The sequence below is a fragment of the Akebia trifoliata genome, chromosome 11 (genome assembly GCF_017979445.1).
Source record: "Akebia trifoliata isolate Shusen 1 chromosome 11, ASM1797944v1, whole genome shotgun sequence".
Taxonomy (NCBI): Eukaryota; Viridiplantae; Streptophyta; class Magnoliopsida; order Ranunculales; family Lardizabalaceae; genus Akebia; species Akebia trifoliata.
Window position 1 is genome coordinate 50,677,493 of NC_141385.1, and position 14,377 is coordinate 50,691,869.

Below are 14,377 nucleotides of genomic sequence, written 5' to 3' on the forward strand. Positions count from 1 at the left end.
TAATACAATGAAAGGTTTACAAAGTGGTAGAAATTAAGACCTAAGAAGGGAAGATCAAAGAGGCCTTGACCTCATTTGGGCCCTCCAATTGGTGTGAAATCTAGATATATAATCTCTAAGAAATTGAGATTCACAATCGATAGGCTCTATATGTATATATGTATTTAATAAAGAGAAGATTATCTTATTGGCTCTATATATATAATAAAGAGAAGATACATATTGCGTAAACACTCTTGACTTGTTTTTATATTGAGTTCTCTTTAAACCTTTTACTTTAATTTTAAAGACTTCCATGGAGATTTAATTGTGGGGGCTTTTTAAGATTAAGATATGTGAAATTCTTAATCAAGTTGATTGTTACATGATTTCCTGACTCTGCTCCCTAGCTCTCTGATTTTTCAACCTTCTCCTTTAATTATTGTTGACAAGGTGGATTTTTGATTCTTTGAAAGCTGAAAGAAGAATGATGATGCCTTGGTGTGGTGCATGCTAAGGGTTCTCCAAAGATCAAGTTAGTAAAAGATATATGAGAAAAAGAAAATGATGATGGTTAGAAATGAATAGTGAGTTGTAGAGTGGTTCAACGTCTTTTGAGTGTGAGAAAGTGATTTTTTCTGAACTCTCTCTTAATTTCTAAGGGGGGGCTTTATAGTTTCGAGTTTAGGACAAGTTTCATCAAATGGTTAGTCTAGGTATATTGCCAAACCGAGTGTAAGCTGGTTATGGATTACTGGTTTTGCCCTTGAATTTTGCACTCATGCCTCATTAATGTTAATACTTAAGTTTGATATAAAAGATTTCAACACATTAATTGTTATGTGGGTTTGATTTTACAGTTTGGGGGTTGGTGAATCAGAAAACATCACTATCAATACTATTTTAAATAAAACCTATGGATATTGCATTAAATACAAAGATTTGATGCATCATCAAGCTCTGACTATCATAAGATTTTTGTCTTACTATACTCGAATTAATTAAAAAGATTTACCCTAAAATGCTCTCTCATTTGATTAGATTTATTGACCTCCAAGCCATACCGTCTTACTTGGATCCGGATGACTTGATTTCTTAGCTAGTTATGTAGTTTCTTGAGTCGAAAGTATTTAATATTCAAGTTGGACCAGTTGAGTTACGGGTGACAATGTCCTTATCTTAGTTGATTAGACTTATTAACCTCCAAGCCATACCGTCTTATTTGGCCCTGGATGACTTGATTTCTTGGCTAGTTTTGTAGTTCCTTGAGTCGAAAGTATTTGATATTCAAGTTGGACCCGCTTAGTAATGGGTGACAATGTCCTTATCTTAATTGATTAGACTTATTGACGTCCAAGCCATACCGTCTTACTTGGACCCAAATGACTTTGATTTCTTTGCTAGTTATGTAGTTCCTTGAGTCGAAAGTATTTGATATTCAAGTTGGACCCGCTGAGTTATGGGTGACAATGTCCTTATCTTAGTTGATTAGATTTATTGACCTCTGAGCCATACCGTCTTTCTTAGACCCGAATGACTTGATTTCTTGGCTAGTTATGTGGTTCCTTGAGTCAAATATCTAATATTCAAGTTGGACCCATTGGGTTATGGATGAAACGTGTCCTTATCTTATGGTGTCCAAAAAATGACTCCACATCAATGATTAAAAAATACTTAGATTTCCATAATTGTAATAAGTGGCAGGGAAACACAGCCTCTTCATCAATTAATAGATGATTGACTTACTAGCTAGCTATCCCTAAAAAAATTGTACTAAACCTTAGTTAGAAGGTTAATGAGTACTAATCTCTATGAAATCTTTGTTTTGTCTTTTATCTCAATTATTTATTTGATGGAGAACCTCAATCATGGGTTGAGACTAGAAAAGCCTTGAATATTAATTGTACAATATATATTTAATAAATTAAATTATAGATTCATCCACAATTTGATTGAAATAGCTAGTATATCAATTTTGAGGCATTCAAAATTTTCTTGTCAATTTTACGAATAGGAAAACATTAGTTTCAACCCTGGGTTGGAGCTCTTAGTCAAACAGACGGTTGAGATGCTAGGGATTCCCAAGAAGAATACAAATATTATATCAATACTTAAAAGCTCAATACTCTTTATAAAATATATAATTTTTATTTATTTATTTAAGAAATTTGAAAAATCACAATGTGACAAAAGAATCCATTAAAGGGGATCTCCCTACTCAGAATTTGCTAGGTCCTTACTGATGATTTCAAATTATAAATTCAGGGTTAGACTATATGGATATGTTGGTTCTTATATTTTTCTCAAATCAGCTACTGTGTTCTTTATATATATATATATACAAAACAAAGCCCTTCTTTTGAGGAGGGTAATCAGAGAATGGTCTCCAAAGCGCTTTGTAGTCACGCTGACTATTCATATTGACCGGATATGTACTTTAGCCTTACTAGAATAACCCTAACTTACATTTTGGATTTGCTTACTTAAGGTGTTATTAAGATGTCTGAAATAGATCGATAGAGGTATTTTGGTCAATTTTAGGGGTACTTATGTCTACGAGTCTATCTAAGAGAATTTAAGTGTGCCCTTGCCCATATATGCCCATGCAGAGCACGTGGGTTTCCTGCTTTTCATGCGTTTATTTTGCAATGGGCTTGGGGAATAGATTTCTCCTTAGACCGTCACAAAACAGATACTAATTTAAATTACTATTAAATTAACACAACAAAATATTAATTAATGACTTTTACAGAGTTCAAATATGAACGTAATAATAGCTAGAGGAGGGAAAATGCTGAAATGACACAAAGTATTTATTGCAATTCTCCCAAATCTGACGTGAGATGTGCACATAACCATAAATGTATTTTCTCGTGATATGAGTAAAAATCATATATGATTATGTATGCATGTCCACGTTAGAATTGTGAGAATCACAGTAAATACTGTGTCACCCCAGCATGACTTTCTAAGAGTGGTCTTGTACGTGGCTGACGTATTAAGAGCACAAAACTATTGATCATTTTCATTGGGATACACAGGGAAAAAATGTACAACTCTTTGCTCTTACCACATCAGCCGGCCGCTTATCAAGATCGTGTGCATTCATCATTATTCTACATCTAAACATTAAAAAATGAAATTATATTTTATTCTTGATTTCCCAAAAAAAATTAAATATAATCACATAACACACTCCAACTCAGTTGCAATGTTTATTGCGAGTTAGTTCAAACAAGTTTTAATGTTGGACTACTCAAAACTCAATCAAGAATGAGTTATTTATAAAACAATGAAATCATCTTATGTACCGATATAGTACATATTCCAAATTATTTATAAAGTCAGTAAAATAATATTTTTTATTATAATAAATACTAATTAGTAATGAGAAATGGCCGCCAAGAAAATTATACGAAACGGAGTGAGGACAAGTTGAAATCATTTGTTTACACAAGAAAATTAACGAGATGACATTTCTCTTTGTTCTAAAATAGAGGGAGTATTAAACAATTAACTAATTAATTATTTATATTTTATTAATGAAAGATAGTTTGAGTCGAAGTTGTTTATCTACTTTACTCCCTATCCTATTGGAGGTGTGTGCTTGTCTTTGTCGACAAGAATACTAACTATATATAGAGTGGGAAGATATATTGGAGCAGGAAGAGAAAATATAGAAAGGGCCGCCTCCCACAGGATTGATGAGGTTCGTCAAAGTGAATAAAAAGACATAATTGTTGATATATATATATTTTCATATATAAATTACAAAGAAAGGAAATACATATATGAAGATAAGAATTTTCACTGTCCTTGCAACAAAGGCATGTCTACTTGGTTGTAAGAACAACTTCTTAATTAGATCAAATTTAGTAGATTGATGACAGATAAGTTAGGATATATGCCATCTTATAACATTTCTTATTTCTATTTAATGATTTATTGTGTTTTCTCCTTTCTTATTACATAAGTTTTCATGTTTTTAATATATTTTAGAAAATTATTTTCTTAATTGAGATGATTCTAATTAATTGATCTTAGTCATATTTGTCTATGTGAATTTAGAGATAATTAAATAAAATTGCTTTTGGTTCTTTATAGCTGCATTGGATTTCTAGTATATGTATGATAGTGACTTCTTAAAACTTGCACTTTTAATTTGTTTCTCATCTCAAGATCTTTGAGGACAATAGCAATAATCATCTGTGTAAATAAAAAGTATCTATCGTTAAAAAATGCATATATATGCAATGGGATTAGTTATTATCTTTTTTTTTAGCCCAAACACTCGTCTTAAATAATCTGCTCAAGGTCTTGAGATCATCTCTTAGACCTGTCGCATTGCAAATCTTTGGTGAGCATGGGCATTTCTTTATTTGAAGTACTTCACACATTTGATTATTAACATCACCTCTTTCTTTCTCACAACACTATTCTCTTTGAGTAATGATTTTCTGATTCGCCCGTGTGGCATACTCAAAATACTCTCTGATGTGGCATGTGCTAAAATCATAGATTTTTTTTTCTTACGGATACATTTTTCTTGGGAATAACTACCATCCCCTAGTCATGTTGATGTAGAGCATCAACTTCTTGTGAGATTAGCTTTTTCCTATTAAAAATTGCTCTCACTTTCATTTTTTTTCTTTATAAATATTATGTAATCATGGTTGGAGTGATTTCTGATGAAGGAAGCCATCGTTCGTATCCCTAGACATTAGCAACTTGATCTATTGCTTCTTCTTTTTCTTTTTTTCTTTTCAAATGTCCTTTCCTTAATGAAGAGGAGGTTTAACTACCGAAGTACTATATACTTTCATTTCTGAAAGTAAATGAATTTCAATCAATTTATGTTAATCTCTTATAGTAGAAGCACAATAAAATTTGGATTCACAAAAAATATACTTAGAAATAATATACATGCATGCATTATGATTTCCTCGACCCATTATGTAGATAATTCATGAAATCCAGAGATGTGGCACATATTTTAGGGGCTACACCCCTAGTTCAAGTCCAATTAGGGTAGACAGACTGGAACCAACGATAATTGGAATTATAAAATAGTATAGTGTAGCAGAGACAGGCTGTTAATAATGTAGTTGGCTAAGATCACCAGACATGCATAATAATTAAATAACAGGTGCGAGGCAATTGGTATATGTTCTAAATTACAGTAATGATTAAATGACTCCCCCATGTAACATACTCAAATCAACTCACCTAAAGTGATATGTGCTAGAACCATAGATCTATACTCATCGGGATACACAATCACAGATGAAAGTTGTGTATCCCGAGGAGTATAGATCTATAATTCTAACACATGTCACGTTAGGAGAGTCGATTGAGTTTGTCGGGAGGAGTCATTTTATCATGATTCTCCAAAATTATTATAAAACATGCACCAACGTATATGTATATATGGTGGCACATGCCATGGAATGTATATTTATTTTTTCATTTAAAAATTAACTAAAGTCAGTTTCATTTCCACCCCAAAAATAAAAGGTCGTCGTCATTTAAATATCTATCTACAAACAGAAGTTAGTGCAATATCCTACCTACCCTCATTAATGACATCGAGGGAAACAAGTCTTTTTTGAAGTGGGGGTGGGTGAGTCAATGTATTAAAATAAATTTATTTTAAACAAAAATAATAATATTTATATGTTTTTTAATGAAATAAATGGCAATAAAGATGAAAAGAATTTTCTAAAATTCAAATAAAGGATTGAAATGGGAGGGACCGAAACACATTTATCATAGTGATCAGTTTCTGGAAAGATTCCCAGAAAATATCTTCCTATCTTATAGTTAACCATTATATATGTTCAATCACATTTGGTACCATAACATCTCAGATCAAAAGGATCATCAAAGAAGAAGTAATTCAAAGTTGCCTCAACGTGTTTCTATGTTGGTTTGATCAAGTAAATCAACCTATTTCAAATGTAAAACTCTAGTCTAATTATTATAAGACTTTTGGGTTCGTTACATGAAGGAGAAATTGATTAATTATTGTTTATAATTAGCCCATTTTCACTTAATGTGACTAATTGTCCAGAAGTCGTAATAAGTTTTACTAATTTAATTATTAAAATTTAATATAATTGATTCCACTCTTTGAAGATCTTTAAAACTATATATTGTAGACCTAAAGTTAATTTAAGTCTTAGAAGGCGCATGGGAGGGTTGATTTAGTTAGTTAAAACGTCTTTGTTGGTGCCTGGTGGCTTCTTATATTAAGGAAATTATTATGCAACTTAGATGTAAAGATATCTTTATTGATGGTAATCTCTAGGAAAAAATTTACTTTATAGAATCACATCTCGACCATTGATTGACCATTGAAGGTATGCCATTGATTACTGGTGAAGTCCTAGCTTAAATTACCTTTTTTTTGGCTAAGGGCTAGCTTAAATTACTTAGTTGGCTATTAGTAAATTTAAATGGTGTCTACATGCATGACACAATTTGGTAGGAGTTTGAAATACAATGGACTCCTAATTAAGCCGTTTTCTATATGACACATAATTATAACATATCACCATATGCTACTATAAGAATGGAAGATCTCTTTGTATCACCAACCATTTGAAATATAAAAAAACATCTAGAATGATATAACTTTTTTTAATAAAAACACTCATGTTTAATTTTGAATCATTTTCTACAGGGCACAGAATCCAATGTGTTTAATTTTCCAAAAAAAAAAAAATGTTACGTAAACACTCGTGTTGTCATAGGAATGGGATAATAGACAAATAAAATTAGAGAATTTCTATTGCCACACCAACTTTTGTTCACGCCGCCATAAGACTTGAAATGTTTGCTAATTCTTACATATGAATTGGGGTGACATTAGCAAAAGATGGTGTGGCAATAGAATATCTCAAAATTATGCTACAGAACTTTATCCTCTCATCTAAAGAAATAAAAAACTAAAAATAACACAAATTTTTATTTTTTGGTCTAAATTACAAGTCTAATCTCTCTCTCACCTCACAATCAAGCAATTCCGTTCATCCACAAGGCTCGTCATTAGTTAAATAATAATAGGTGAGCAGCAAGAGCAGAATCAGCATTCTCCTGCACCACCTTCCATGCCATATTAACGTGGCGTTCCTCAGTTAGTGTTGCACCCACGGCGAACCGAATCATATACACCCCCCCAACCACACCATGTGTCATATACACACGCCCTCCCGCATTGATCATCTCTAGCAACTTACGGTTCAGATCATTCTCACTTTCTTCTTCATCGGATGGCCTCTGATCCATCATCATCGATGGAGGTAATAAAAGTCGAAAACACACCATAGCAAAATTCCTAGGCACTACAATCTCGAACCTCTCGTCATTTTCTACAAGTCCTTCAAACAGCTTAGCCATATTAACGTGGCTCCTTAGAAAATTTCTAAGGTTTGCTACACCATAACTACGAAGTACAAGCCACAGTTTGAGAGATCGAAATCGACGGCTGAGAGCTATTTGCCAATCTTTGTAATCAACGACTTGCTTTGACTCACTCGCTTTGTTCCTCAAATACTCAGGATTCGTTGATAGAGCCTTAACGAGAGCCGTTGGATCTTTGACCCAAAGACAGCAACAATCCAAAGTGGTGAAGAACCACTTGTGTGCATTCAAACTAAACGAATCTGCATTCTCCACACCATCGATAAAATGTCTAAACTCGGGACATATACAAGCACTTCCGGCGTAAGCAGCATCCACGTGGACCCACAAACCGAACTCTTTCGCCACGTCGCATAATGGACCAATGGGATCCACTGCAGTGGACGAAGTTGTTCCGATGGTGACACATAGAAACAATGGGATAAGCCCAGCTTCAATATCTGAAAGAATTTGTAAGCGAAGAGAAATGGGTGAGAGGCCAAAGGAAGTCGACTTGGTTGTGGAAACGGGTCGGAAATTCTTAGGGTGAATTCCAGCAATTTGGGCTGCTTTTTGGAGTGCACAATGGGTTTGATCCGACCCGTAAACAACCAATTTTCCAATATTTTCTCTACCGATTTTGTTCAAAATCTCATCTCTCGAAGCTGTTAAAGTACACAAGATGGCTTCACAAGTGGTTCCTTGTAGAACACCACCTCCATTGCCAGAGAAGAGGAAAGAGTTTGGAAGCTTAAGCATCTTTCCAAGCCAATCCATGACGATGCTTTCAAGCTCAGTTGCAGCTGGTGAAGACATCCAATTGAAACCAACTACATTGAAGCCTGTACTAAGCATCTCACCAAGAAAACCTGCAACACTACCACTAGAAGGGAAGTAAGCAAAGTAGTTGGGACTTTGCCAATGAGTAATGCCAGGAATGATATGGTTCTGAACATCTTGGAGGATTGTTTCAATGGGTTCAGGATTATATGGAGCGGAGTCTGGTAAAAGTTTAGAGAGGTAACCCGGTTCGACTTGGCTCCGTACCGGGTATTTCTCGATGTCTCGATAGTAATCGGCAAGGAAGTCAATGAGCATGTGACCTTGCTTCCTGAATTCCTCTGGATCTAAAGGGTTCGGAATACTACATGATGAAGCCGAGATGATGTTTTCGAGAACATCGGCATGGAGGCTACCCATTTGTGAGATAGAGGTTGGTGATGGTTTTTTTTAGGTGAGGAATGATAAGTGGTTCTGTGGAAAAATGAAGGAGCTGTAGAGCGGTTTAAATAGAGAGTTGTTCAGCAATTAATCGTTTATGGGGTCAATTAATCGGGGTCTTCTTTGGTTTGATCACTATGGATGCCTCTTTGTTATAAAATTAACTTGTCGAGTCGACTCAACTCGAAAAATATATAATATTGAAGAAAAAATAATTATTATTATTATTATTGATATTCTTGGTTTCCTTATTCATTACATGAACCATGTAAACAAATAAACTGATCTGAACAGAAGTTTTAATACTAGTCATTATCTATTTAAATATATTATTATAATCATTAATTATCAATATTTATTTATAGTCATTACACACGGTCTTTTGCAGACTGCATACAATATTTGAATTTGATATGCAAGTAAAAGGAAAATGCATCTAATGTCATGTGTGCGCCACCATGTCATTTGTGTCACCCATGCGTCAGCATCAGTCTTAAAATTTGTCTTTCTTTCCAGCTAGAATTTCTAAATATACAAGGAAGTTACAACAGAGAATCTTTGTGAATAGAATGATAACTAGTTAGAATTGCTAAGGATTCCAAAACAAAGAATTCATGAATGGATAGCATCAATCTTGTGTGGAATCCTTTTGTGAAGACATCAACAATTTGGTCCTCGATGGAGATGAAATAAAATAGAAAAAAGGAAAACAGGATTTATGTTGAGATATGTGGCACCAAGTTTATCACACCAAAGTGTTGGTGGTGATTTTAAATAAACTCTTAATCCTCCAATAAGACAATTAAGCATGTTGATTCAACTGTATAGTACTAACAATGGTGAGATATTCTGCTTCAGTACTTGATCGAGCTACAGTTTGTTGTTTCTTTGAATTCCAAGAAATTAAATTATGTTTCACAGGACATATGTAAAAACAATGGTTATTCAAAATATGGGTTAGAGGTTTTGAATTGAGCTGATTTTTTGCGAGGATGGTCACTATGATGAGAAGATCATCCTCACAAAAAATCAGCTCAATCTGAAACTTCTAAATCCATCAAAAGTGATTTACAAATTATTGGCAAAAATTGACAAAAAATCGACGGTCGACATTTTAAATCACTTTTAATGGAGTTAGAAGTTTCAGATTGGACTGATTTCTTTTTTTTTGAATGATGTCCCCATCATAGAGATCATCCTCACAAAAAATCAGCTCAATCCGAAACTTCTAACCCATATTTTGAAAATTTATTAATGTTACATTGTTTTTTCAAATGTTTTTTCATGTTTTGAAAAATGTTTGGTGCTGAACATTTCCATATATATATATATATATATAGAGGAGAGAGAGAGAGAGAGATCATATGAACCTAAGGACCATCTTCTCTTAGTGGAATTCCCACTATAGACAACTTGATTAAGAGGAGTTTGCCCTTTGGCCAAATTTTTGTTGTCTCTTCCGTATGGAGTAGGTATTCTCAAATTCGGTTGGTCCTCATTTCGGTGGTGGAGTTACTGTGCTTTTGCTAGTAGATGTTATCTTTGATCCATCCTCCCTTTTGCAATTTGTTAGGAGCTTTGAAAAGAAAGGAATGAAAGAACCTTTCAAGTTGAAAGCTCGCTTAATGGATGATCTGGAAAATCTTGAGCCTACTTTTCTACTGGTGTAAGATGAGTAAGGATTTTGGTGGAGTTTCTCTTGAGGACCTTGTAAGGAGCTTCGCTCCTCATAGTGGTGTCCGTAGTCGGCTTCTTGTGTTGCTCTTCTTTTTCTTTCTTTGTTTTCTACATTTTGTTGGGGGCCACCTCGTCCTCCTTTTTCTTTCTTTTATCAATAAAATTATAATTACATAAATAAACCATTAATCATCATTGTACCTGCATTGGTTATCAAATGCAGAAATCTTTTAGTCCGTCTGATTTTGTTCAAGTATTGTGAGATTGGGTAAATAAATTTACCTCCCCATCTTTATTAAGTTCCTCCATAAAATACCCCGAATACTCTGTTCAATGAATGTAAAATAAACCCAGTAATTTACAAGCAAAATAGTACAAAAATTGAAATATTATGATGATTCCCACAAACATCTAAATCCATTTTAAGGGGACTGCAGTACAGTAATATAATATAGATGCCCAGGACTTGTCCCTGAGGTCTGTCTCGTTCCATCTCCAAGATATCTGTCCCCATCGGCAGAGTTTTGAAGGTTCCAATGTAAACTGTAGTTTGACAGGTTGTATGTTCCCGGAGAGAAGAAACAAATTTGGAAGGGAACTTCAGTGGTTGACATGGGCCCAATTTCAACCTGGGTAGAACATGATGCAGACCAAAGGAATGGAGTGATGCTATCAGGAGATGATAACTTTCCATATTGAGTACTACCAAGGACATCAGCAGTGACTTTAATGTCATTCACTAGAGACACATCATGCCATCCTTCTTGGTTTCCAGAAGAAATAGTAGATTGAACTGCTGCAGCTGCATCGATTAATTGGCCAGTGCTGCTGGACATCATATCAGATGGGTTAATCCGAACAGAAGCAAGAGTGTCCGATGAGTTGTGAATTGTCATAAAAAGTCTAATTTTGCAGAAAGAAATAGAGAAGTCGTGATTTACAGCCCGGGGCCCATCCATTAGCCACCATATTGGGCTTGTGCTTGCAATACTAGAAACACAACACACCAGTAATAACAAAAAACGAATCAGTATATGTGGGATCCAATTGAAAATAAATAACTAAAAGCTTCCTCAAAGTCTTGCCTGCAGTGGCATGCATGATGTGAAAACAACCGTGGGATATCTGATGGGTCTTCTATATTTTCTTGTGACTGAGAGATCAAGATGAAGTCAACGGTACCTGGATTCCCCTGATCCATGCAAGAAAGTGTTAATAAAAAGATAAAGGTCTAAGGCACAAGGGTAAAGATTTATTCTATAGAATCTTTTCGTAGTTTGGTTCGACCATGCAAAAGAGTATTGAGAGATTGGATGGCCATCATTAGATGGGGGCAAACATTTTTGGTGTGGATTTCCCTACACCATTCGTAGACCATCTTCAGTCTTCCGAAGTACACCCCACATTCCCATTTTGCAAAAACTTGAATAATTTGCATCATTCATTCACACACTGTAAGATTGCATCGAATTTACAAATAAAAGCCTCAACATGCAAAGATTGCCCGTACGCAATATTTCTGGACAATAAAGTGCATGTCATGATCAATGAAAGGGCCAACCTGGTCTGATTTCCCGTGATGTAATCTTTCACAATGGTGGAAACCCCAAAGAGGTGGGCTAGATATATCAAATAATGCTTCCTTGCTGCCCTGAGAACCCAAACTTACATCGCTTCCTAGGAGAGGGTTAGAAGACGAGACTTCACAAGTTGATTCACTGCAGTTCTGAGAAGAATAAAATAGTTCGGAAGAATGAACGGAACAAGTTCAAGTTTAAATGGATGAATTCAATAATTTTTAAAAGTGACTTTGAAGTTCTAACACAAACCTTGAGATTAAAGAAACATGATAGTGCTTGACCAGGGATCAACAACTGCGAGGGACAAACAGCATCATCAAGTGGTAGTGATGAGATTTTCCATTGGGATCCAACCGACGACAACTGATGAAGCCGGAATATTTCTGAATTGGTCTTGTTCACGATGTCCATGCGCAGAAGGAACTCTCGCAATCTCGATGGATAAGGGTTGATGTGGACCAACACATCTAATGAGGGTAACACCTGTTACAGAAAAAATAACCATCCATAAGGTTACTGCAAAGTTGTAGCTGCCATGTTGATAGAAAAGAAATTAGGGTCTTCTTAATGTGTGCTCTAAGGGCACACGTTAAAGTCCATTAATTACACCTGGGAAATTCCTAGGTGTAGTGCTTAACTGCTTCTTACCCTTTGCCCCACCTATTGGTACTAGTGGAGTAGGATTGACCTGTAATACAGATTCTATAGGTGTAACCTTTTGCTCAAGACTAGAATCGACAATTGAAGCATCTGAAGCCGCGTAAACCAGGGGGATACATGACATAAGGAATTGTTCTATTTCCAAACTTCACCTTCAATAAGCGTACGTTTATTACAAATCATGTGCCTTTCTCATAAGACCGAGAATGATAAATAAATAAACATAATAGGTGTAATTAATGCACTTAAAAGTGTGCCCTTAGGGCACAAGTTAGCAAAACCCAAGAAATAAATATCAAAATTTATGTACCTATATTTTATTGATAAAAGAAGTATGATGATGAAGATTGTGGAAAGGAATATAGGGTTTTTAGAAAGATGAATAAAAAGCAGAATGCTAGATATCATATTGAGCTTTATCTCTTGTTCAAGTTATATCCGGAGTTCATGGAGATATTCTAAGGATTTTTTTGTTAAATTGGAAATTTTACCGGTATTTTTAAATATGTTTTGATATAATTTAATGTTTACCAAAATATTTCCAATGTAATCTTGCAATTTTAAATATGGAATTTGATTATTTAGATCAAATTTTACTATTCACCAAAATATTTCAAGAAATGAATAACAATTTCCATTGAAACATATAGAAGAAGATACATCAATAAGTCCCCTGTGGAGCCCTTTCAAAATTAAATAGTATGCTTACAAATTTCACTTTGTATTTTCATAACTGTTCCTCGATTCTGCACAATGTTGAACAGTGTGGCAGAGGATTCCCTAAATCTAGTCCACACTAATTTTGAACCAACGTGTTCCATTGCAGCTATCAACATGTAAAAGTAGAACAATTCATAGCAGCTTGATAGCAGGAAATTCAAATTGTTGACATATATATGGCAATGTACTCATTACAGTATTAGACCAAGAATTTCATTGCTGAAAAGGAGGCAAGTAAAAAGTATTAGAACTTTAACTACTAACTGCGGAAGGCATTTATCTTATGCAATACCAGGAAAGCCTAAAGAAGATTATATTCACAAGTCTCCTTTTGAAATCCTACCTCCAAACTGTAATGCATGCGCAGTGTACGGTATCTCAAGCTACTAGATGAATTTTCCACTTCATAATATATAGATATACACATGGAAATGGTGCCAGGAACTGCAGCCCGAAGCCAAAGAGGCCATAATAAGGTTGTTTCCCCTTGAATTATCACATCCTACGAGACAAAGAAGTATGTAAGACGAACAATATTAACCGTGCCAAAAAAAAAATGTAAATCTAGTGGTGAACAGAAGTAGAGATGACCTAGAGAAAAATAGACCATATCACTGACCTCTGGAAATGAAAACACAGAGCTATTAGACCCTTGAACAGTGTTAGCCTGCACAATGCTGTGTTTACAATTTGTCTCTTTCTCTATACAAGTAGGAAATTCTTTCTCCATATCCTCAAGACTCCCTGGATTCAGAAATCTTGGATGATTGATCTTCATCTTCATATTCTGCCAAATAATTCCAAAAATTCATGGTACACCTCAACAGGCCATCATAAACATAGAGTGACATTACTACCTTCAAACATTGGGATATCATGCAATGCATATTTATTGATAATATTTAGCTATTAGTAATTTATAAGGTAGCTGGAACACCATAACCCTTCCTTCACTGTCAATTAGGGCACTATCTTACCTTCACAGGAAATTCGGATTGGTTCCTCAACTCTAAAACAAGACGTCGTAAATCCCCAGCATATGCTTTTTCGGGTAAGTGGTGGATGCAACCCTCAAGCTTAGGTAGATTCTGGGCACCAAGTGAAAGTACAAAAAGAAAAAAGGAAAGAGAATCAAAAGT

At 34.8% G+C, this 14,377-nt stretch overlaps 2 protein-coding genes across 4 annotated transcripts in view; both read right to left on the minus strand.

Moving 5' to 3' along the window:
- Positions 1-6,870: 6,870 nt before the first annotated feature.
- On the minus strand, positions 6,871-8,715 carry LOC147392492 (tyrosine decarboxylase-like). The gene has a single exon (XM_086458821.1). The coding sequence runs from the start codon at positions 8,578-8,580 to the stop codon at positions 7,027-7,029; it is 1,554 nt and encodes a 517-aa protein (XP_086314947.1). The 5' UTR covers positions 8,581-8,715; the 3' UTR covers positions 6,871-7,026.
- A 1,832-nt stretch (positions 8,716-10,547) lies between these two features.
- The window catches only part of LOC147392493 (Tetratricopeptide repeat (TPR)-like superfamily protein), a 29,830-nt gene continuing 26,000 nt past the window's right edge, over positions 10,548-14,377 (minus strand). For all 3 annotated transcript variants that reach the window (XM_086459983.1, XM_086459981.1, XM_086459982.1), the window contains 7 exons: positions 14,216-14,326; positions 13,858-14,025; positions 13,582-13,740; positions 12,108-12,341; positions 11,840-12,004; positions 11,364-11,470; positions 10,548-11,268 (listed from right to left, as the gene is read on the minus strand). In XM_086459983.1, the coding sequence (XP_086316109.1) occupies positions 10,701-11,268; positions 11,364-11,470; positions 11,840-12,004; positions 12,108-12,341; positions 13,582-13,740; positions 13,858-14,025; positions 14,216-14,326 (1,512 nt within the window). In that variant the 3' untranslated portion in view covers positions 10,548-10,700. The remainder of the gene's footprint in view (positions 11,269-11,363; positions 11,471-11,839; positions 12,005-12,107; positions 12,342-13,581; positions 13,741-13,857; positions 14,026-14,215; positions 14,327-14,377) is intronic.

Coding starts and splice junctions, on each gene's coding strand:
- LOC147392492 (XM_086458821.1), bottom strand. CDS start 8,580: ATGGGTAGCCTCCATGCCGATGTTCTCGAAAACATCATCTCGGCTTCA.